The 23,996-nt window shown below is 43.8% G+C and overlaps 1 protein-coding gene across 1 annotated transcript; it reads right to left on the bottom strand.

The window, feature by feature from the left end:
- Nucleotides 1-1,894: 1,894 nt before the first annotated feature.
- Nucleotides 1,895-23,815, bottom strand: LOC110571865 (zinc finger protein 25-like). The gene is made up of 6 exons (XM_044915286.1): nucleotides 23,800-23,815; nucleotides 18,559-18,617; nucleotides 7,847-7,988; nucleotides 7,467-7,562; nucleotides 3,085-3,198; nucleotides 1,895-2,580 (listed from the first exon to the last, which is right to left on the bottom strand). Exons 1-6 carry the CDS (start codon nucleotides 23,813-23,815, stop codon nucleotides 1,895-1,897), a joined length of 1,113 nt encoding a protein of 370 aa, XP_044771221.1.
- Between the last annotated feature and the right edge of the window lie 181 nt (nucleotides 23,816-23,996).

Raw genomic sequence — 23,996 nt, 5'->3', positions numbered from 1 at the left:
GCGTGGGTGGCTCAGTCGTTAAGCGGCTGCCTTCAGCTCAGGTCGTGATTCCAGGGTCCTGGGATCGAGCCCCACATCAGGCTCCCTGCTTGGCAGGAAGCCTGCTTCTCCCTCTCTCACTCCCCCTGCTTGTGTTCCCTCTCTAACGGTCTCTCTCTCTGTGTCAAATAAATAAATAAAATCTTTAAAAACAAAAAAAAGAGGTCCCAGCCTCACCCGGGACACCTCAGGCCCGGACCTAGAACCAGCTGTTTCTCCAGGGAGTCCTGGTTCCTCGAGAGGGAAATGCTGGCACCAAATCTGCTCATCTGTGGGGGCTGCCCCTTCTTCCAGGCCCATGGTGGACAGAGCTCAGAGATACATACACTTTTTAAAAATAATGACTGATACTTTCAGTTCATATTTCTTATTATGGAGAGTTTTACATAAATTCTTTCATTTTTATGGTCTTTTAAAGTAGGAAGTTTGGCTCCTGGTAACTTTAAGTTTCTTTTTGCCTTATAATATACATAAACTAGATCCAAAATAACACCAGTATTAACAAAAAATAAGTGATGTTTATTTCTTGCAGATCTTCGTCCTTAAACATATCCCATTAAGGATATATAGTCATAATTCTGCATTCAGAAGTTTCTTGTAAGAATTATTTTCTCTGTGTGGTTGCCAATTTGATGTAAAGTTGATGTCTCTGTTTTTAATTTCAGAATGCTTTTATTTTCTATTTTTGAATGTATAATTTACATTTGTTCAAAAGTCAAAATTCATAAAAAGGTATAAGCAAAGAAACCTTGCTTCCATCCCTGACTCCACCCTGTTCACTCCTGCCTCCATAGGAATTCATTTTTATATCATAGTTTATCCTTCTAGTATTTCTCTTTGCAAAAAATAAGCAATTGTGTATCTTACTTCCTCTCAACTCTTACACCGAAGGTAGCATGCTGTACGGTGGAGCGTACTTTGCGTTCCTCACTTAACAGCATGTTGGGGTATAGTATTTCAGATTTGTCAAACGTATCCCTTATAACGCATACTGTACTACAAACATACAAAAACACACTGGGGGCATTTAGTGTGAGAAATCTGTCATGGTAATTATTAAGCTATGGGGAGGTACTTCCTACTGACACCTACTTCAACACCCGCTACATAAACCAAACGCACACGTGTGTATGCTGCGTACAACATACCGAAGCCTCGTTCACTCAGGGGCACCTCAGGCACCCGGCGCTATGAGCTACAGCCACCACTGCGTTCTTCCCAAGGCCTCATAATCCCACAATGGGCACCATTAGCATCTGATGCATCTTATGCCACATCTTCAAAATCTGGTACCACATCCAAATCGTGACTTCTAGTGTTATTTCTAGAGAAAACTTATCCACATTTCCCAAATTGATAGATTTCCCCTCAAGATTAATTCCTTTCTTACACAGTTTGATTTTTTTTCCTCAAAAGCTTTCATGCATGTTAAACACTGATATAGTTCCACTCCAATATCAATTACCTGATGGTCAGTAAGTTGTGACTCTGTAAATGCCTTTATTCTTCTGTGGCATTCTTTGTGATTTGAACCCTGTGACTGCTTCCTCTGAGACACCTATTAGATTCATAGGTGGACACTAACATACAGGACGTTCTCAGGGCTCTCTCCATGTGAGTTCTCTGATATTTCATAAGGTATGACACAGAAACCTTCCCAATATCCATTCCAGAGCGAGCCCACCAACCCCCACCCGATGTGTGTCTTCTGATGCCAATTAAAGACTGAATCTCCACAAGAGGAGGTCTCCACATTATTACAGTCCCACATTATTACAGTACATTCTCCCATGGGGTCTCTTGGCGTTGATGAAACTCGACTTCACGCAGCAGGGTTTTCCACATTTGCTGCACCTTAGGGCATCTCTCTTGTGTGAATTACCTGGTGTTTTGTGAGCGTTGACTTCTTGCAGAAGGACTTCCCACATTCGTTACATTCATACGGCTTCTCCCCTGTGTGTGTGCGCTGATGAACCGTGAGGGTCGACTTCATACAGAAGGATTTCCCACATCGCTTACATTCATAGGGCTTCTCCCCTGTGTGAGTCCTCTGATGATTAATGAGGTTTGACTTCACATAAAAAGTCTTCCCACATTCCTTACATTCAAAGGGGTTCTTCCCTGTGTGAGTTCTCTGATGTACAGTGAGGTGTGATTTCATACAGAAAGATTTCTCACATTCATTGCATTTATATGGTTTCTCTTCTGTGTGAGTTCTCTGATGTATGGTTAAGGCTGACTTATAACAGAAAGATTTCCCACATTTGTTACATTCATGGGGCTTCTCCCCAGTGTGTGTTCTCTGGTGTTCAATGAGGTGTGACTTCTGGAAGAAGGTTTTTTTACATTCCTTACATTCATAGGGTTTCTCCCCTGTGTGTGTGCGCTGATGTTTAGTGAGGTGGGACTTCTGGAAGAAGGTTTTCTCACATTCTTTACATTCAAAAGGTTTTTCCCCAGTGTGTATTCTCTGGTGTTGACTGAGGGCTGACTTCATATAGAAGGATTTCCCACATTCATTACATTTATAGGGTTTCTCCCCTGTGTGAGTTCTCTGGTGTACCGTTAAAGTTGACTTATGGCGAAAGGTCTTCTGACATTCGTTACATTCGTAGGGTTTCTCTTCTGAATGTGTCCTCTGATGATCAGTGAGATTGGACTTCATAGAAAAGGCTTTCCCACATTCACTACATACATGGGGTTTCTTTCCCGTGTGATTTCTCTGATGAATATTAAGAAGTGACTTCACGTAGAATGACTTTTCACATTCATTACATTTAAAGGGTTTCTCTCCAGTGTGCGTTCTCTGGTGTATGATCAGGGTGGATTTCATATGGAAGGCCTTCCCACATTCATTACACTCATGTGGTTTCTCCCCTGTGTGAGTTTTCTGGTGTTTAGTGAGGGCTGATTTTTTATAGAAGGACTTCTCACATTCATTGCATCCATAGGGTTTCTCCCCCGTGTGGGTTCTCTGATGTACTATTAGGATCGAATTCATAGAGAAGGCTTTGCCACACTCATTGCATTCATAAGGTTTCAAACCAGTGTGAATTTTCTGATGTTTAGTGAGGTTTGACTTCACACAGAAGGTTTTCCCACATTCATTACAGTCATAGGGTTTCTTCCCTGTGTGAGACACTTGATGGATAATTAGGGCTGATTTATAGCAGAAGGATTTCCCACAATCTGTGCATTTATAGGGTTTCTCTTCTGTATGCTTCCCCTGATGTACATGAAGGGCTGACTTATAGTAGAAGGACTTCCCACACTCATTACATACATAGGGTCTCTCCCCTGTATGTGTTCTCTGATGGTCAGCAAACTGTGACTTCTGTAAGAAAGTCTTCCCACACTCATTACATTTGAAAGGTTTCTCACCTGTGTGTGTTTTCTGATGTTTAGTTAAGTTCGATTTCACACAGAAGGATTTCCCACATTCCTTACATTCATATGGTTTCTCCCCAGTGTGAGTCCTCTGATGATGATTGAAGTTTGATTTTGCATAGAAGGATTTCCCACACTCGGTGCATTGATAGGGCTTCTCTCCTGTATGAATTCTCTGATGGACTTTGAGGGCTGAGCTATGACGAAAAGACTTCTTGCACTCGTTACACACATAAAGCTTCCCTTCTGACCATGTTCTCTGCTGATCAGTAAGGGCTGACTGCACGTGGACTTGATCGCATTCACTGGGTTTCTCTCCTGCATGAGATCTCGGAGGGTCCGGGGGTTGTGATTTATGAAGGGCTTTCCCAGATTTATGACTTCCACAGGGCTTCTCTCTTGTGTGTGTCTTCTGGTGCTGAGTCAGGTGGGACTCCTGGTAAAAAGATTTCCTGCAGTGACTACATTCAAAGGTTTTCTCTTCTGTGTGAGGAGGTTGAGTGACATGGGACTTCTTGCTGAAATTATTCTCATTTTCATTAGATTCCACGTTGACTTTCTGGTGTTTTATGAGGGTTGACTTCAGGCACTCATTGACCTCACAGTGATTCTTCCTTGTGTGAGTTTCCTGAAGGACTTCGAGGGCTGACTCGTCACTGGTATATCCCCCCTGTTCCTTATAATCGCAGGATTTCTCTTCTGTTTGAACCCTCGTAGGTGTAAGGATGGCTGCCTTGTTAAGGAAGGTTTCTCCACATTCATTATCTTCAGAAAGTGGTCCCAAAGTTTGAATTTTCTGTTGCTTAGTACGGTCCTCAGTATGACCTGGGGATTTCCCATCTTCGTCATGTTCATCAGATTTCTTTCCAGTATGAGTATTTCCTTGGTTATTATCAGAGAGCAACTTCCTGCATACATTAATTTCATCAGAGTTCTTACTTGAATGATTGTTATCACTAATAATTGATTCTGAAACATTTTTCAAACTCTTTCCATGTGAGTCATCTTGACAGGGTGTTTCTCTGAAATCATTATCTCTCTTCTTAGTCAGTGATTTTTTGTTGATGAGTGAAACTCGCCACAAATGTTTGTCTTGGTTTTCCTGGCTTTTGTCTATAAGGTCATAAATAAGAAAAATTAAGTGTACTTTAAAAATGTTAATACATTTCCTATGATTACCAAGATCAAGATAATTAAAACATCTATCACCATACTTAGTTAGCCCAGGTAAATTGTGTGTGGTTAGAATGAGCAACATCTACTCTCAACAACTTTCCACTGTACTTATTGTACTATTAACTACAGTCACCTTGCTGTGCATCACATTCCCAGAACTTGAAGTCATTTTTAAGAGGAGGAAAAAAAATCAAGCTAATCTTAGACATCCATTATAAAATTCAGTGTTAAAATTAGCAGTAGAGAAAGAATTACAAAATCCTTAAAGACTAAAAGTAAATCCCAATAATTTTATATGTAGACAAAATGGCACTCAGTTGAAGTAACACCGATAAGTCTGAATATGCAAGAATGCAGGGAAGTATTGTTCTCATGCTTTTTTTTTTTTTAAGATTTTATTTATTTATTTGAGAGAGAGAGAGAGAGCACATGAGAGGGGGGAGGGCCAGAGGGAGAAGCAGACTCCCCACTGAGCAGGGAGCCCGATGCGGGACTCGATCCAGGGACTCCAGGATCATGACCTGAGCTGAAGGCAGTCGCTTAACCAAGTGAGCCACCCAGGCCGATCTCATGAATTCTTAAAGAACCTGCTAGCAGGGGCGCCTGCTCCCTCTGGCCCTCCCCCTCTCATGTGCTCTCTCTCTCTCAAATAAATAAATAAATAAAATCTTTAAAAAAAAAAAAAAAAAACCTACTAGCAAATGAACTTCAGTCAAGAAATGGTGAAATGTAATACAGCAGAAGACTGCTTCTGAGGACTGATTTGTTTAAGAAGCCTAGAACTAAAGCAGGGACTGGCTATCAGAATAAAATTAAAATATAAAGGACTTCAGATTTTAGAATTATTAGATGTTAAATTTTAAACTTCCCCCAAACCGCTCCTCCCCAATCTCCCATGTCGGTAAACACCTCCCACCCCCATTACCATGTTGCTCCGACGAAATCCTTGCCTTGTCCCTCTCTCACAGGCCACATCTGACTCAGTGGCAGATCCTCCTCTCTACACATGCAGCCCCACCTCCTCACCTGCACCAGCTCAGAACTCGAAGCCCCCATCACTTTTCATCTGAACCACTGCAAGCATGTCTGCTCCACTGAGAGCTGAAACCGTCCACACCCACACAGCCCACTATCTACGTTAACCTGACTAGTATTCTGTCTTCATAACAAGACTTTACTACTCCAGGAAACTCGTCCGGGAAGGAAGATTGCAAGTAATTTTACTGTTCAGAATCTTTCCCCAAAACCTTTTAAACAAACTGTTCAACTTTCCAACAAATAATAAACTTATTCTTCAAGACTCTTCAATCCTTGTTGTGTCCACACATCCTAAACTATTATATTATGGTCCTTACTCAATGGTTATCAAGCTCCTGTGTTAAAAATATACCTGAAACCATGCCCTCAGATCCTATAAATAACCTTTGTTCACCTCCCTCCGTGGCACTACTCAGACTGTCAGGGTCAGCAATAAATTAAAATCTGCCATATCAGTGGGTAACTCTGGCGGTGCTCTGGGGGAGCCAGCCCTGCACACTGTCTCTGCTTCTACTTTCGTCAACTACCTTCAGGCCCATCTCTGATTTTCTCTGGACAGTAGCCAGAGAAATTCTTTTAAAACATTCTTTTGTGGAAATCCATTAACAGTTGTCCATCTCACCTAAAGCAGAATCAAAGCCCTTACCTTGTCCTGTAAGACATCGTCTGGGCTCTGGCTACCCCTCGGATGTCATCCCCTACCAACGTCCCTCTCAGATGCATCCCTGCTGGCACAATGGCCCCCTGCCAGTCCCAGGGCACTTCAACAAACACCTGCCACAAGGGCATGGCCCAGCTGTTCCTTCTGCCTGGAACCCCCAGAATCCTGCTCTAATGCGGACCTCATCAAAAAGGCATTCTCAGGGGCGCCTGGGTGGCTCAGTCGTTGGGCGTCTGCCTTCGGCTCCGGTCATGGTCCCAGGGTCCTGGGATCGAGCCCCACATCGGGCTCCGTCCTCAGTGGGAAGCCTGCTTCTCCCTCTCCCACTCCCCCTGCTTGTGTTCCCTCTCTCACTGTGTCTCTCTCTGTCAAATAAATAAATAAAATCTTTAAAAAAAAAAAAAAGGCATTCTCAGAGCACCTTTTAAAAGAGCATACCCCACTCTATATCTCCTTTGAGCCTGCCTTAGTTCTCTTCATGGGTCCTGTCAGTACTTGATAAGTAAATTGTTTCATTTACATCTATCTTCTCCTGCTAGCTTGTAAGCTCTAAGTGCTCAGGAGCATTGTTAGGTTCACCGGCTTATCTCCAACACCAAGAACACGAGTGGCATGTAGTAGGAATATCTGCAGAAGAATGAATGAATGAATGAATGAATGCCTGAGGGAAAAATAGAGGAAAGAGTCCATGAGGGGCGCCTGGGTGGCTCAGTCGGTTCAGGTCATGATCCCAGCGTCCTGGGATCAAGCCCTGCGTCAGGCTCCGTGCTCAGCGGGGAGCCTGCTTCTCCCTCTCCCTCTGCCTGCCTGCCTACTTGTGATCTCTGTCAAAGAAATAAAATCTTAAAAAAAAAAAGAAAGAAAGAAATAGTCCATGAAGTGGAGGAAGATGAATACTAGAGAAAGAAACTGAAGACAAAGGTCTAAGATGAGGCAGGCAGGGGTTCCATCCTGGCTATCGGGCAGAAAAGGGCAGCACTGGTATTTACAAGTGATGGACTGGGGCGGTTCAGGTGATCGGAGGCCAGCTTGCTCACTGTTCAGCTACTTCCAAAGGTCTGAGGGCCCAAAATTGAAATACAGAGACACACACCAACCTCAGAACCAACTCATCTGGGACCTGATTTCTGTGGGCTTCTTCCTTCCTCCACAATGACTGACTCACCTTGATCACCCTGGTCTGGGAATTCTCCCTCTGATGGCCACAGCTCTTCTCCTTGCTCCAGCCTGAAGATCACATCTGGTTTGGTGAGGTGACACCCTGTAAGTGGGATACAGGATAAAACATGTCAGAGCTGCCCCTGGAGCACGAGGAAGGTGCAGCTTCAGGAGCCACATGATAAAGGTTCCTGTATGCACCTTGCATTAGGGAGGTCAGAACACAACGTCCTTTCTGAGCCTGATGGGAACATCTCTGACCCACAAGATCATGAGATCTACACACAGTATCATTAAACACTCCTTCAGGGGCCCACAAACTCTGGCGGCTACGAAGGAAGAAAGGAAACGCATGCGAGGAGACGTGACACAGGGAACAGCCCTCACCCACTGAGACCAGGTGGCTGTAGTTCTCCAGCATCACGTCCCGGTACAGCGTCCTCTGTGTGCCCGTCAACTGTAGCCACTCGTCCTGGGTAAAGTCCACAGTCACATCCTTGAACGACACGGATCCCTGACCAGCACATTTCTGTTCAGGCCAGAGAGAGCAGTATAGGGTGACATGAAACACACATGTGGGAAACAAGTCTTAACATGTCTGAGAGTTTACCATTAACAGCAGGTATGTTGCCTATTCTATACCTTCTTTTGTTTTTACTTCGTGGGATAAAGGGATATGATGGGAAAACCAGTATTAAAATTAATTCAAACAAAAAAACTACAGTTCCTACTGTGTTTCTGAAACTGTCCTAACCTGCCAGGAATATTAAGCTAAACCAACTCTGGTTTTTTTCCTGCCCTTAAGGAGCCTAAGTCTTTTTTTTTTTTTTTTTAAGTCTTTTTTTTTTTATTTTAAAGATTTTATTTATTTATTTGAGACAGAGAGAATGAGAGAGACAGAGAGCACATGAGAGGGGGGAGGGTCAGAGGGAGAAGCAGGCTCCCTGCCGAGCAGGGAGCCTGATGCGGGACTCGATCCAGGGACTCCAGGATCATGACCTGAGCCGAAGGCAGTCGCTCAACCAACTGAGCCACCCAGGCGCCCCATAAGTCTTTTTTTTTTTAAGATTTCTTTGAGAGAGAGAGAGAGAGAGAGAGAGAGCACACGTGAGTGGGGGGAGGGGCAGAAGGCAAGGGAGAGAAGCAGACTCCCCACTGAGCGCAGAGCCTGACGCAGGGCTCAGTCCCATGCCCCTGAGATCATGACCTGAGCCGAAACCAAAAGTCAGACACTCAACTGACTGAGCCACCCAGGTGCCCCAGGAGCGTAAATCTTAATAAGGTGACAAATCACATTTACGAACACATCCTGTAATAAGGTATCACGAGAGCTGTGCTAGAGTTATTTACAATGAGTATTAAATAATGGTAGAAAATACGGTTCTATTTTGTATTGTCAGGTTCAGCTTCACTTAGCAGGAGATCTTCGTTAATGTGGCACCATTACATAAGCAGAGCCAAGGAGTCATGAGAAGCACCCAGAAGTGTGACAGGAGAACAGTGTGTAGGACTGTAAGAAGATAAAGATCTGCAAAGGTGTCCAGGGATACATTACAGAGCAAATCTGGGTTTATTCCTGTACTTTAGTGTCTCCAAAATAGTTCACCCCCACCTTATCGATAAAGTTTGAGCACCTCCAATTTATTTATTTCTTAATACATAATATATACATCCCGCCAATCCACACAAGCTTATAATGATAAGCTTAATTTGTCTTTTTTTTTTTTTTTCCTGGCTAAAAGTTAAATGTAGACAACCTACTGTTCCCTTTCTGCTGGAGCATCCCGGGCCCTCGGCAGGCGTGACCATACTGAAGAGAATAAGGAACCAGCAAGGACACAAAAGCAATCACTGTTACAGTTCTCAAATCAACAACCTAACTTTACAACTTAAGGAACCAGAAAAAGAAGAAATTAAACCTAAACCCAGCTGATGGAAGGAAATAATAAAATCAGAGCAGAAATATAACAGAAAAATAGATAAAATGAAAACAAAAGCTGGTTTCTGAAGAGATGAACAAAACAGACAAACTTTTACCTAAATGGACTAAGGAGAAAAAGAGAGAAGACTCAAATTACTAAAATCAGAAATGAAAATAAGGACATTTATACCACTTCTGCTGAAATAAAAAGGTTTATAAGAAAGTACTATGAACAACTGTATGCCAACAAACTGGATAACCAAGAGGAAATGGAGAAAATTCTAGAAACACGAAACCCAGTCAAGACTAAATCAGGAGGAAAACAGATGATCTGAATAGAACTGTAACTAGTAAGGAGACTGTCAGTAATGAGGAGTATCCCGACAAACACACATCCTGGACCTCATGAAGTGAAAACACGCTCAACATCACTGATCATTAGGGAAATGCAAATTAAAACAATGAGAAACTGCCTCACACCCATTAGGATGACACCTATAAAACACACACACACACAAAACACGTGCTAGAGAGGATGTGGAGAAACTGAATCAATCCCTTGTGCAGTGCTGGTGGGGATGTGAAATGGAAGGGCATGGCAGTTCTGCAAAAAGTGAAAAACAGAATTACCATATGACCCAGTAATTCTACTCCTGGATATATAGCCAAAAGAACTGAAAGCAGGGTCTTGAAGACGTAATACACCTGTATTTACAGCAGCATTATTCACAATAGTTAAAATGTGGAAGCAACCCAAGTGCTCATCAACAGATGAATGGATAAGCAAATATGGTATGTACATAAAATAGAGTATTATTCAGCCACAGAAGAGGGAAGGATGTTCTGACACATGCTACGATATAGATGAACCTTTAAGACATCACGTTAAGTGAAGTAAGTCAGCCCACGAAAGGAAAGCTACTCACTTACACGAGACAATATCATAGAGACAGAGAACAGAATGGTGGCTGCTAGGGACAAGAGGAAAGGAGGAATAGAAAGTTATTGTTCAGTGGGCATAGAGCTTCAGTTTTACAAGATTAAAAGAGCTGTGGGAACGGATGGTGGTGATGGTCACACAACATTATGAAAAAAAAATCAGTGAAACCAAAAGCTGATTCTTTGAAAAGATTACAAAAAATATCGATAAACCTCTAACTAGGCTTTCTACGAAAAAGAGAGGACGCAAATTACTAGTATGTAAAATGAAAGAGGGGACATATTACTATAGATCCTAGGGATGAATAATTCTATGTCCACAAATTTGATAACCTAGATGAAGTGGACCAATCTGTTCAAAGACACAACCTGTCAACATGCAAGAAGAAATACACAATCTAAATAATTCTATATATAGCAAAGAACTTGAGTCAATAATTAATAATCTTCCAAAACAGAAAGCACCAGACTTAGATGGGTTCACTGTGAATCCTACCAAACACTTAAGGAAAAAATTATACTACTTCTCTACAATCTCCTTTAGAAGACAGAAACAGAGGGAACAGTTCCTATTTCATTCTATGTGGCCATCATTACCCTAACAGCAAAATAAGACATTCCAAGAAAAGAAAACTACAGACCAATATCTCTCATCAACACAGACGCAAAAATCCTCAAGAAAATGTTAGCAAAAATGAAAGCAACAATGTGTAGAAAGAATTATACATCACAACCAAGTAGGATTTTTCCAGATATGCAAGGCTGGTTCACCATTCTAAATCAATTAAGATAAGCCATTACATCAACAAGCTAAAGAAGAAAAATCACATCATATCCATAGATGCAGAAAAAGCATTTGACAAGTAAAAAAAACTCTCAATAAACTAGGAATACAGAGAAATGTCCTCAACTTGATAAAGAATATCTACAAAAAACTTACAGCTAATGTTATACTTAATGGTGAAGAACTGGAAGCTTTACCACTAACATCAGGAACAAGGCAAAGATGTCACCTTGTACTGGAAGTCTTAGTTAATGCAGTAACACAAGAAAAGGAAATAAAAGCTATACTGACCAGGAAGGAAGAAATAAGCTGTTTTTGTTTGTAGATGACATGATGGTCTATGTAGAAAATCCAAAAGAATCAACAAAAAAAAGTTGTGAAGCTATTAAGTGATCATAGCAAGTTTCCAGGATACAAGGTTCATATGTAGCAATCATTTTCCTATATAACAGCAATGAATAAGTGGAATTTGACATTAAAAACATAATTGCAGGGGGTGCCTGGGTGGCTCAGTCAGTTAAGCATCTGCCTTCGGCTCAGGTCATGATCTCAGGGTCCTGGGATCGAGTCCCGTGTTGGGCTCCCTGCTCAGTGGGGGAGTCTGCTTCTTCCTCCTCCTCTCCCGCTGCCCTGCTTGTGCTCTCTCTCGCTCATTCTAATAAATAAATCAAATCTTTTTTAAAAAATCATAATTTCATGTACCTTTCACCCAGAAAAAAAATGAAATTCTTAGGTATAAATCTAACAAAATACATACAAAATATATATGATGAAAATTATAAATCTCTGATGAAAGAAATAAAAAACAGAATAAATGGAGAGTTACTCCATGTTTGTGGACAGGAAGACTCAATATTGTCAAGACGTCAGTTCTTCCCAACTTGACCTAATAGTTTCAATCAATCCTAGTCAAAATCCCAGCAAGTTATTTTGTGGATATCAACAAACTGATTCTAATGTTTCCATACAAAGGCAAAAGACCCACAGTAATCAAGGCATGTGCTATTGGTGAAAGAACAGATAGGCACATCACTGAAACAAAACAGAGATCCCAGAAATCGATCCCTATAAGTACAAGTCAGCTGATCTTTGACAAAGGAGCAAAGACAGTCTTTTCAACAAATGGTGCTGGAATAATTAGAAATCCACATGCAAAAAAGTTCATCTAGACGCAGACCTTACATCCTTCACAAAGTTAACTCAGAATGGATCACAGACCTACATGTAAAATGCAAAGCTATAAAACTCCTAGAAGACAACACAGAAGGAAATGTAGATAATTTTGGGTTTGGCGATGACTTCTAATATACAACTCCAAAGGCCCGATCCACAGAAGAAAGAACTGATAAGCAGGACTTTAAAATTAAAACTTTCTGTTCTGTGAAAGACACTGTCAAGAGAATGAAAAGGCAAGCCACAGACTGAGAGAAAATATTTGCCATAAACGTATCTTTTTTTTTTTTTAAATATTTTATTTATTTATTTGACAGACAGAGAGAGACAGCGAGAGAGGGAACACACGGGGGAGGGGGTGGGAGAGGGAGAAGCAGGCTTCCCGCTGAGCAGGGAGCCCGATGTGGGCCTCGATCCCAGGACCCTGGGATCATGACCTGAGCCGAGGGCAGACGCTTAACGACTGAGCCACCCAGGCGGCCCTGCAGTAAACATATTTGATAAAGGACTGTTATCCGAAATATACAAAGAACTCTTAAAAGTCAACAATAAGAGGGGTACCTGGCTGGCTCAGTCAGAAGAACACAAGACTCTTAATCTCATGGTGTAGAGATTACTAAAAATAAACAAACAAACTTATAAAAAAAAAAAACAACCCTCAATACTGAGAAAACAAACAACCCAAGACCTTAAGGGACACCTCACCAAAGATGTATAGATGGCAAATAAGCATAGGAAAAGGTGCTCCACATTACAGGTCATTAGGGAGATGCAAATTAAAAGGAAAAACCACTACACACTTATTTTTTTTTTTAAGATTTTATTTATTTATTTGAGAGAGAATGAGAGACAGAGAGCACAAGAGGGAAGAGGGTCAGAGGGAGAAGCAGACCCCCTGCCGAGCAGGGAGCCCGATGCGGGACTCGATCCCGGGACTCCAGGATCACGACCTGAGCCGAAGGCAGTCGCTCAACCAACTGAGCCACCCAGGCGCCCCACCACTACACACTTATTACGATGCTCCAAATCCAGAACACTGATAACACCAAATGCTGGTCAGGATGCAAAGCAACAGGAACTCTCATTCAGTGCTGGTGGGAGTGCAAAATGGTACAGCCAGTGTGGAAGCCAGTTTGATGGTTTCTTACAAAACTACACAAATTCTTACCATGTGATCCAGCAATCACACTCCTTGGTATTTACTCAATGAAGTTAAAAACTTATGTCCACGAAAAAACCTGCAAAAACTTGCACACGGACGTTTATTTTAGCTTTATTTACAATTGCCAATACTCTGAAGCAACCAAGATGTCTTTCAGTAGGTGATTGGATAAATAAACTGTGGTCCATCCAGACAATGGAACATTATTCAGTGCTAAAATGAAATGAGCTATCAAGCTATGAAAAGACACGGAGGAATCTTAAATGCATACAGCTAAGTGAAAAAAAGCCTATCTAAAAAGACTACATACTATCTGATCCCAACTATACAACATTCTGGAAAAAGCAAAACTATGAAGAGAATAAAAATATCAGTGCGGGGGAGGGAGAAAGGAGGGATGAGCAGTAAAGCACAGAGGATTTCTAAGCACAGTGAAAATACAGTTGACCCTTGAACAACATGAGTTTAAACTGCGTGGGTCCACTTATACTCAAGATTTTTTATTTTTATTTTTATTTTTATTTTTTAAAGATTTTATTTATTTATTTATTTGAAAGAGAGAGAATGAGAGAGAGCACATGAGAGGGGGGAGGGTCAGAGGGAGAAGCAGACTCCCTGCCGAGCAGGGAGCCCGACGTGGAACTCAATCCCGGGACTCCAGGATCATGACCTGAGCCGAAGGCAGTTGCTTAACCAACTGAGCCACCCAGGCACCCTACTCAAGATTTTTTAAATAAATACAGTACTATAAATATATTTTCTCTTCCTTCTGATTTTCTTCATGACATTTTTTCTCTAACTTACTTATATTGTAAGACTACAGTATATAATACATATAACATACAAAATATGTGTTAATCGGCTGGTTGTGTTATCTATAAGGCTTCTAGTTAGTAGTAGGCTATTAGTAGTTAAGTATGGGGAGTCAAAAGTTATACGTAAATCTTTGAGCGAGGAACTGGCACCCCTAATCCCCATGTTGTTCAAGAGTCACTGTACTCTGTATGATACTGTAATGGTGGATCCATGTTATACATTTGTCAAAAGCCTACAGAGTGAACTCCAAGAGTGAACCCTAATGTAAACTGTGGACTCGGTGATTCTGATGCGTCAGTGTGGGTTCATCAATTATAACAAAGGCACCACTCTGGTGGGGATGTTGATAATGGGGAAGGCTGTGGTTGGGGGGGCAGGGGTACATGAGAAATACCTGTACCTTCTACTCAATTTTGCTGTAAACCTAATGTTGCTCTAACAAAAAATAAATTCTCAAAGCCACAACAACAACAAAACTCCACCTTGCATGATCTGAGACAGCATTCAGAGAAGGGAAAGGAGCCCCCACTTCTCCCAGATGGCCCTGCTGGGTGTTCAGGTAGGATGGTTTACCCAGTAGGAGTTTGGTTCCCAAATAAGACAAAGGCTACCATTTGTCTAGTCAGCCCACAAATATGTGTCAAGCACCTACTAGGAGTGAGGCACAAGGTGAGCAAGTGAAAGTATAAAGATGAACACAATGTGCATCTGGACTTTGAAGGGCTAAAGCTCTGATTGATACAAACAAGTAATTTCCACACAATGGACAAAGTACAGACAGGGACAGCACGGGGCACTGCGAGAACACAGAGGAGAAAGGCAATTAATCTAGAGGGGGGACAAAGAAAGAGAAGAAGGGCTTGCTGGCTGAGATACCCCCAATCTAGCTCAGAGACTCAGAAAAGGAAATGCAGCAGGGGTCAAAGTCAGCCCACAGAGCAGGAACATGAACAAAATGCACAGACAGGCAGTAACCCCATGTGCTTAGGGAGCTATGTCAGATTTGGGATCACATTACAGGTTTACTTGTAAAATGTCACCTTCTCCACCAAACTGTAAATTCCATCAAAAAGGGACCAGGTCTCTGCATCGCTTTGAGTTCAGTCTCTGGCACACAGTGTCTGGCACACTGAACAAATGCCCAACCAATGTTGAATAAAACGTAAAGTGTATTAACATTTTAAAAAAATGTTTTAATAAAACAGAGAAATAGGAAGTGGTCACACTCTCAACAGCCTTAATTTCCTAAGGAGCTTGGCCTTGCACCTACAGGTGGTAGGAAGCTACTCGAGTGGTCTCCAGATTGCAATGGCATCATCTGGGTAGACTTATGTATTTACTTTAAACAGACAGAAAGCACACATGTGTGAGTGGGGTGAGGGGGAGAAGAGAATCTTCAAGCAGACTCCCCACCAAGCACTGAGCCCGATGTGGGGCTGGATCCTACAACCCATGAGATCATGATCTGAGCTGAAACCAAGAGTCAGATGCTCAACCGACTGAGCCACCCAGGTGCCCCGAATAGCATTTCAGATTAATTACTCAGGAGGACAGACGAATCTGGGGGACAAAGAAGCAAGGAGCTGTTCCAACAGTCCAGGGGAGAGAAAATTAAGCTCTGAGAAGGGGAGAAGGAATTCAGTAGGAAGAACAGGTTTAAGAACTGTTGACATCTTAAAAGTAGTAAAACTGAGATACACACAGGATGAGGCTGAGGGAGGGAAGGCTTTAGGATGAATCCCATTCCGGTGCTTCCTTAAACTATGTCCCGCAGATGGCCCATTATCCGACAGGGGATGGAGGGACAAGATTAGACGGGAGACAGGGGAGGCTGCAGATGACCATTTTAACTTTGGAACTGTGGAAAACAAAGGTGCCTCTAGCCACCTGCACAGAGAAGGACAAGACACGAGGAAAAAGCCCAGGCTACGATAACACTTGGTACTCCCACCACAGAGGGTATGAAATAGAAAGGACTTGCACAGTAACAGGAGGAAGGAGTGAAGGATGGGAATTTGGGGATAAGCCATGAGAATGGACAAAAGAGGAGGAAGATGCCATGAGGGAGACAAAGAAATCAGAGTAGGAAAAAAGCCAGAACGATGTCACAAAATACCAAAGAGGCCTTTCTAGAAGGTCAAAGTGGGTCAACTGCCACACGCAGCCGAGTTCTAGTAAAGTAAGGTCTGGAAAACATCTGTTGGGAGTCCACTGCAGAGACCTTGCTGTCAAGCTTTATCAGGACATCCGTAGGCAAGCAGTGGGGAGGAAGTGAGGATGCATCCAGTGGATTAAAATGTGAAGAGATAAGCAGATACTTGTATCCAAATGTTCACAGCAGCACTATTCTTTTTTTTTAATTGAAGTATATAATTAACATACATGTTATATTAGTTTCAGGTGTACAATATAGTGATTCAGTAATTCTGTACATTACTTAGTGCTCATCACAGTAAGTGTACACTTAATCCCCTTTATTTCACCCATTCCCCACCCACCCACCTCCCCTTGGCAACCACCAGTCTCTTCTCTGTATTTTAGAGTCCGTATTTTTGTTTGTCTCTTTTTTTGTTTATTCATTTGTTTTGTTTCTTAAATTCCCCATATGAGTGAAATCATATGGTATTTGTTGTTCTCTGACTGACTTATTTCACCTAACATGATACCCCCTAGGTCCATCCATGTTGTTTCAGGTGACAAGATCTCATTATTTTTTATGGCTGAGTAATGTTCCATTACACACACACACACACACACCACATACACTTTATCCATTTGTCTATGGATGGACACTTGGGTTGCTTCCATATCTTGACTGTTGTAAATAATGCTGCAAGGGGAGCCTGGCTGGCTCAGTCGGTTAAGCATCCGACTCTTGGTTTCAGCTCAGGTCGTGATCTTATGGTTGTGGGGTTGAGCCCATTGTTGGGCTCAGCGTTTGATGAGGAGTCTACTTCGGATTCTTTCTCCCTCTCCTTCTGCCCCTCCTCACTCATGCTCCCGCATAAATCTTTTGGAATTAGTGTTTTTCTTTTCTTTGGGTAAATACCTAGTAGTGCAATTACTGGATCATTCTATTTTTAATTTTTTGAGGAGTCTCCATACTGTTTTCCACAGTGGCTGCACCAGTTTACAATCCCACCAACAGTGTGGGAGGGTTCCTTTTTCTCCACATCCTTGTCAAACATGTTATTTCTTGTTTTTTTGATACTAGCCATTCTGACACATGTGAGGTGATATCTCACTGTGATTTTGATTTCACAGCAGCACTATTCTTAACGGCCAAAGGATGGAAACAATCCCAAGTGTCCATTAACATATGAATGGATGAACAAAAGGTGATGCATCCGTACAATGAAAGATTATTCAGACACTGAAAGGAAGTTCTGATATATGCTACAACATGGATGAACCCTGAAAACGTTATATGAAGTGAAAGAAGCCAGACACAAAAGGACAAAGATTGTGTGATTCCACTTATATAAAATACCTAGAATAGGGAAATTCAGAGACACAGAAAGTGGATTTGGTTACCAGTGGCTGAGGGGACCAGGAGTTACTGGCTAAGGATTACAGAGATTTGTCTGGAGGAGAAAGTTATGAAAATAGGGGTGAATGGGTGCACAACATTGTGAACGTAATTCATGCCACCAAGCTGTACACTTATGGTTAAATGGTTAAAATGGTGAATTTTGTTATATATACTTTATCAAAATAAAAGCGAGTGGATAGTGCGTAAGCATTTGCCAAAGGCTATGAGTTTGAACAATCTGCCGTCCAACTATTTAAGGAGTTAAGAACAAGCCATCCATTTCTTTCATGCCTCCAGAGAGCCTTAGGGTTTTGTCCCTAGATCAGAGTGGATGTTCAGAAAGCTCTCCAGAGTCCAGCAGCACTTTGGTCCCTAATAAAACCTGAGTTCTGATCTCTACCTCAAGTGCAGGATGATTACAGGCAACCAGGGGGTCACAATAAGGTTCTTCACTACCTGAAGAACTTCAAAGACATTTTTTCCCAGACTCCGGAGTCACTAAGTCTTTCTGTCCCAGGAGTAACTGGCTGGTTCCTCTTTGTGGTCACTGAAAATCCTGCACAGATCAGGAAGCTCAAAGACAAACGTGTGGTTCACCTCTGATGACTGAGGGGTCACATGACTTACAGCCACCACAGGTCACACAGGTACCACCCAGTCTTCATTTACCCAGAAGTAGCTTTTCATCTATTTCTACTTTAAGATATGAACACACTTAGAAAAATGACAAAATCTGCTGGAAAATGAAACAAGGAATAAAGAAACAACTCACCAGGGATTTGTTCATTTTCTGTTGTTCTTGGTAGAATGTCAAAAGCTGGGAAGGCACACCTATAAGAGAAGAGCAACAGGGTAATGAGAGCTGGCTGGCCCTGCAGCACCTCGATTCCTGTACAAACTTCTACATGCCAGCTGGTTAACTTCTGATCCTGGAGAGAAGGTAGGCAACTTCTATCCCTCTGTGACTCCTTTTTTTTTTTTTTTAAGATTTTATTTATTTATTTGACAGAGAGAGACAGCGAGAGAGGGAACACAAGCAGTGGGAGTGGGAGAGGGAGAAGCAGGCTTCCCGCCGAGCAGGGAGCCCGATGCGGGGCTTGATCCCAGGACCCCGGGATCATGACCTGAGCCGAAGGCAGACGCTCAACTACTGAGCCACCCAGGCACACCCACTCTGTGATTCCTTAAACCTGCAATGTTTCCTACTGCTTTAACTATGTCCCCCTCCCATTAACACAGAAACGTTTAAAACAGAACTATTTTTTTGAAGATTTTATTTGAGAGAGAGAGTGGGGGGGGGGGCGTGGGGGTGTGTGCATGCGAGTGCCCATGTGTGGGGGGGGCGGAGCAGAGGAAGAGGGACAAGCCGACTCCCCCATTGAGTGCAGAGACTGATAAGGGGCTCAATCCCATGACCCCAAGATCATGACCTGATCAGAAATCGAGAGTCGGATGCCCAACCGAGCCACCCAGGTGCCCCTTAAAACAGAACTATTAAGTAAATACTGGCATGTCAAAATATGAAATACAATGTCTTCATTAAAACTGATCTTGTAGGGCGCCTGGGTGGCTCAGCTGGTTGAAGCACCAACTCTTGGGTTTGGCTGGGGTTGTGATCTCAGGGTCATGGGATCGAGCCCCTCCAGGGGCTCCATGCTGAGCATGGAGCCTGCTTGGGGTTCTCTCTCTTCCTCTCCCTCTGCCCCTCCCCCCCACTCACTCACCAGTGCACTCTTTCTAAATAAGCTAATTAAAAAAAAAAAAAAAAACCTGATGTTGCAGAAGAAAACAAACCCTAAAGGCTATCTTGTGTATCTGATTTACTAACAATAAAATTCACCCCTTGAGTCCAGAATCCTCAAAGCTTTGGAAAAAGGGGTAGGTCCCTTAAACGTAAGTCTTTTAAGAAACTGTTTCTTCTGGGGCACCCGGGGGAGCTCAGTCGTTGGGCATCTGCCTTCGGCTCAGGTCGTGATCCCAGGGTCCTGGGATTGCTCCACAGGGAGTCTGCTTCTCTCTCTCCCACTCCCCCTGCTTGTGTTCTCTCTCTTGTTGTGTCTCTCTCTGTCAAATAAATAAAATCTTAAAAAAAAAAAAAAAAAAACTGTTTCTTCTAATTTGACTGGTGTTTCTCAAAAGGATCTTTTAAGAGGAAACTTACTTTGATGTTATTGTGTGGACTGCACCACGCCAGAAGTCCGGGACTCTGGCGTCTACTCCTCTCTTATTGAGCCTAGATAAGTCATTTCCCTCCTCCGGGTTCTTTTCCCCTCTTCTGCCAAATGAGACAAAAACAGAAAACTCTGGCAAACCCTCCCCGAACTACTACTCTTGACTCTGTAAGATCAGAAAGACAAGAACACATCTCCAGATGCCTGACCTGGTGACTGGTCGCGGTTAGAAAGCTGCCTACCTTCTGGAAAGAATCAGTGGAGAATGAAGGGAGGGAAGAGTGCCCTTTGGGGTGGGGCTGAAAATAAAAACTCTTCCGCTGTAGAGCCAAAGAGGTGACATTTCTCACAGTCTGTCCCCTGCCACCACTTGGCCCCAGCTCCCTTCTCCCGTCTGCAAAGTGACTCACAGCTTCTGAACGTGGTGAAATCACTCGGGGCCCCATATGCTCTTTTTCTGCGTTTCTTCTGCCTCTCCTGAAGCTCTGCAGAGGGTTCCTCCCGGTGAGAGTCCGGTTCCCGAAGCCCGGCCCTTCTTGCCTCAGTAGAGCTGCTTTGTTACAGGAGAGCCTAGGGGACAAACTCCCTCCAGCTGGAGCCTTCATCAGGAGCCCCGGACCCGCCTCCCCGAGAACACAAGGCCCCTCTCAGGGGACGCAAAGCAGGGGGCCGAGGACAAAGGCGGGCTGGCCGCGGTGAAGCGCTCTCAGGCCCTGGACAGCGCAGAAGCGGGGGAGCCCCCGCGGCTCCCGCACGCCCAATCTTGCAAGGACCCAGGGAAACGCTAAGGAGCCCCGGGATTCACAGCGCCGCGGGCGAGCCGAGCACACACATTTCGGTCACGGGTGTGGGGCCTCGGCGCCGGGCTCTGATGGATGTACGGCATGCAGATCGCGGCACCCGGCCCCAGTCCTACCTCGGCGGCCCCCGGCCGGTGGCAGCCGGCGCTCAGTCCTCCGGGACGCGGTCGGGCCCCTTCCGCACCTAGGAGGATGGGGACCCCGCGGCAAGCGCGGCCTCCCCCCAAACCGCGGCCCTTCCTGCGGGTTCATTCGGGGGATCCAGAAGCGCCCCCATTCTGGGTGGACACGGCCCCCGCCAGGGGGAGGCGACCTGAGCGGGCCGGGGTCTACCGCTCCCCACGCCCCGCGCTGCAGTCTCGGGCCGCCCGCGCGGGCCACGGCCGGGACCTCCCGGGCCCAGCGCCCGCCCTCGCGTGTCCGGAACCGCGCCCGGGTAGGCCCGAGACCCCCAGAACGCCCCGCGGCGAAAGACGCGCGCCTGCGCACTGAGCCCGATGCGGGCCTGGCCGCGCCCGCCACGACCCCCGCGGGAGGCTCCGCGCGTGTGCGGAGCGGGACCTACGCGGATCCGCCCGCCCCGCCCCCACATCACCCCACACTGCCCCTCCCCAGTTTCACCCCGACTCCCACCCGACCTCGCCCCCATATCACCCCAACCCGCCGCCGCATCACCCCAGTCCTACCCCATCCTAGCCCTCCCCAAATTCACCCTGACTCCCACCCCCACCGTGCCCCCCCATCACCCCACTCCCCCCCACCCCGCCCCGCCCCCACGTCACCCCACTGCCACCCCTCCACGCTCCCACATCACCCGAGTCCCCCACGTCTCCCCAACCCCAGCTCCGCGGCCTCCCCTGCCAGGTGGTGAGGGGCCTCCTCAAAGCCGCCACACAAGGCAGAGATTCGGGAATACAGATGAAAAGTTTTAACCAAATTAGCCCTTGCAATCAATTGCCCAGCCAAGCAATTTTTAAAAGATGTGAATGAAAACGAAATAAAGGCGAGGATGACAAAAATTTCAGACAAAATACACAAAAATCGAAGTTAAGTCAAAACGCACAGAAACGAAAAGGAAAAAAAGCATCTCGCACCTTCTCCCAGAGATGACTATACTGAACCGTTAGGCGCGCATCCTTCTGACAGTTTTACCGTAAAGAAAAAATAAAAAAGGATCACGAGGGGCCAGGGCACAGACCGAGGACACTGTAACTCTGTACCAAATGATGAAGGGGCCTTTGGGATTGGTGGGAGAATAAATTATGCCATACATCGTAAGCTCAACCAGTGACCATGCTCAAATACAATTAAGGTTAAATACCGAGCTCACACATCACAATAAGTTTGACAAGGAGTCAAGATTTTTAAAATTTAAAAGCAAATTCTTTCTTTCTTTTTTTTTTAAGATTTTATTTATTTATTTGTCAGAGAGAGAGCACAAGCAGGGGGAGCAGCAGGCTCCTTGCTGAGCAGGGATCCTAATGCAGGACTCCATCCAGGGACTCTGGGATCATAACCTGACAAAGGCAGAGGGAAGGCAGGTGCTTAACCGACTGAGCTGCCCAGGCATCCCTAAAAGCAAATTCTTAAAGCATAAGTGAATTTTAGAATATACAACCAATGGATAGGAAACACGGGACAGCACGATAGGAAACCATTAAGCTGAAAACTAACTAGTTTTATGTTAGAAAGTTACACATTTCAGTTTCGATTAAAAATTGGAACAGCTTAGGGGCGCCTGGGTGGCTCAGTTGGTTAAGCGACTGCCTTCGGCTCAGGTCATGATCCTGGAGTCCCGGGATCGAGTCCCGCATCGGGCTCCCTGCTCGGCGGGGAGTCTGCTTCTCCCTCTGACCCTCCTCCCTCTCATGCTCTCTGTCTCTCATTCTCTCTGTCTCAAATAAATAAATAAAATCTTTAAAAAATAAATAAATAAATAAATAAATAATAAAAATTGGAACAGCTTAAAGACAATCTAGGAAAAGATCTTTATACATGATAAACAAAGGCTTTATACTCTTAATTTATTAAGAGCTCTTCAAATCATTGAAAAGATCAGCATTACTATCATCACTCCCTTAAGATATGGAAAAGGGAGGGGAGCCTTGGTGGCTCAGTCGTTAAGCCTCGTTAAGCGTTAAGGGTCCTGGGATCAAGCCCCGCACTGGGCTCCCTGCTCAGCAGGAAGCCTGCTTCTCCCTCTCCCACTCCCCCTGCTTGTGTTCCCTCTCTCACTGTCTCTCTGTCAAATAAATAAATAAAATCTTTAAAAAATATATGAAAAGGGAATTAATAAGACAAGATGTAAGTGGAAGATAAATACATGAAAAAGTCCCTCATGACAAATAACAGACGTGCAATGTTTAAGATATTTTTGTCTGGCTCAGTCTGAGGAGGATGCGACTCTTGATCTTGGGATGGTGAGTTCGAGCCTCATGTTAGGTGTAGAGATTATTTAAAATAAATAAATAAAACATTTTTTTAAAGATTTTTTATTTATTTATTTGACAGAGAGACAGCAAGAGAGGGAACACAAGCAGGGGGAGTGGGAGAGGGAGAAGCAGGCTTCCCGCGGAGCAGGGAGCCCGATGCGGGGCTCGATCCCAGGACCCTGGGATCATGACCTGAGCCGAAGGCAGACGCTTAACGACTGAGCCACCCAGGCGCCCCTAAATAAAACATTTTTTAAAAAGAAGATATTTTTGGAAAATAAAATTTGAAAAGAGTAAAATAATAGTAGTATCCAGGGTAGGTACAGATTGAGAAAAATATTCATTTCCCTCATGTCTAGTATGAGGGTAATTCATACAAACTGTCTGGAAGCTACTCTGTATTGACAGTAAAAAATACCCCTTAATTCCACATCTTATAGTGGATATTAATGAAATAATCATCCAATGATGTATGTGTATGAATCTTGTTCAATTTAGTTGTAACAGAAAAATAATGGAAGCAATATAAATTGTCTAATCAATGCATATGTAAAATACATTGCAGAAGGTGTTAGCCATTCAAAACAATAAGGTAAGGTAAATAACTCACATGTAACAATGTTCATGATCGATTTTGGAATCAAAATATTCTCCAAGATATAAGATGGGGTTCTTTTTAAATTTGCATATGTACTCTAAAGAATATAAACAAGTATGTGGGGTTTTTTGTTTTTGTTTTTAAAGATTTTATTTATTTGACAGAGAGAGACACAGTGAGAGAGGGAACACAAGCAGGGGGAGTGGGAG

The sequence above is a fragment of the Neomonachus schauinslandi genome, chromosome 5, assembly GCF_002201575.2.
Source record: "Neomonachus schauinslandi chromosome 5, ASM220157v2, whole genome shotgun sequence".
NCBI lineage: Eukaryota > Metazoa > Chordata > Mammalia > Carnivora > Phocidae > Neomonachus > Neomonachus schauinslandi.
The sequence above is the reverse complement of the archived record's forward strand: the minus strand, read 5'-3'. Positions and strand labels throughout refer to the sequence as shown.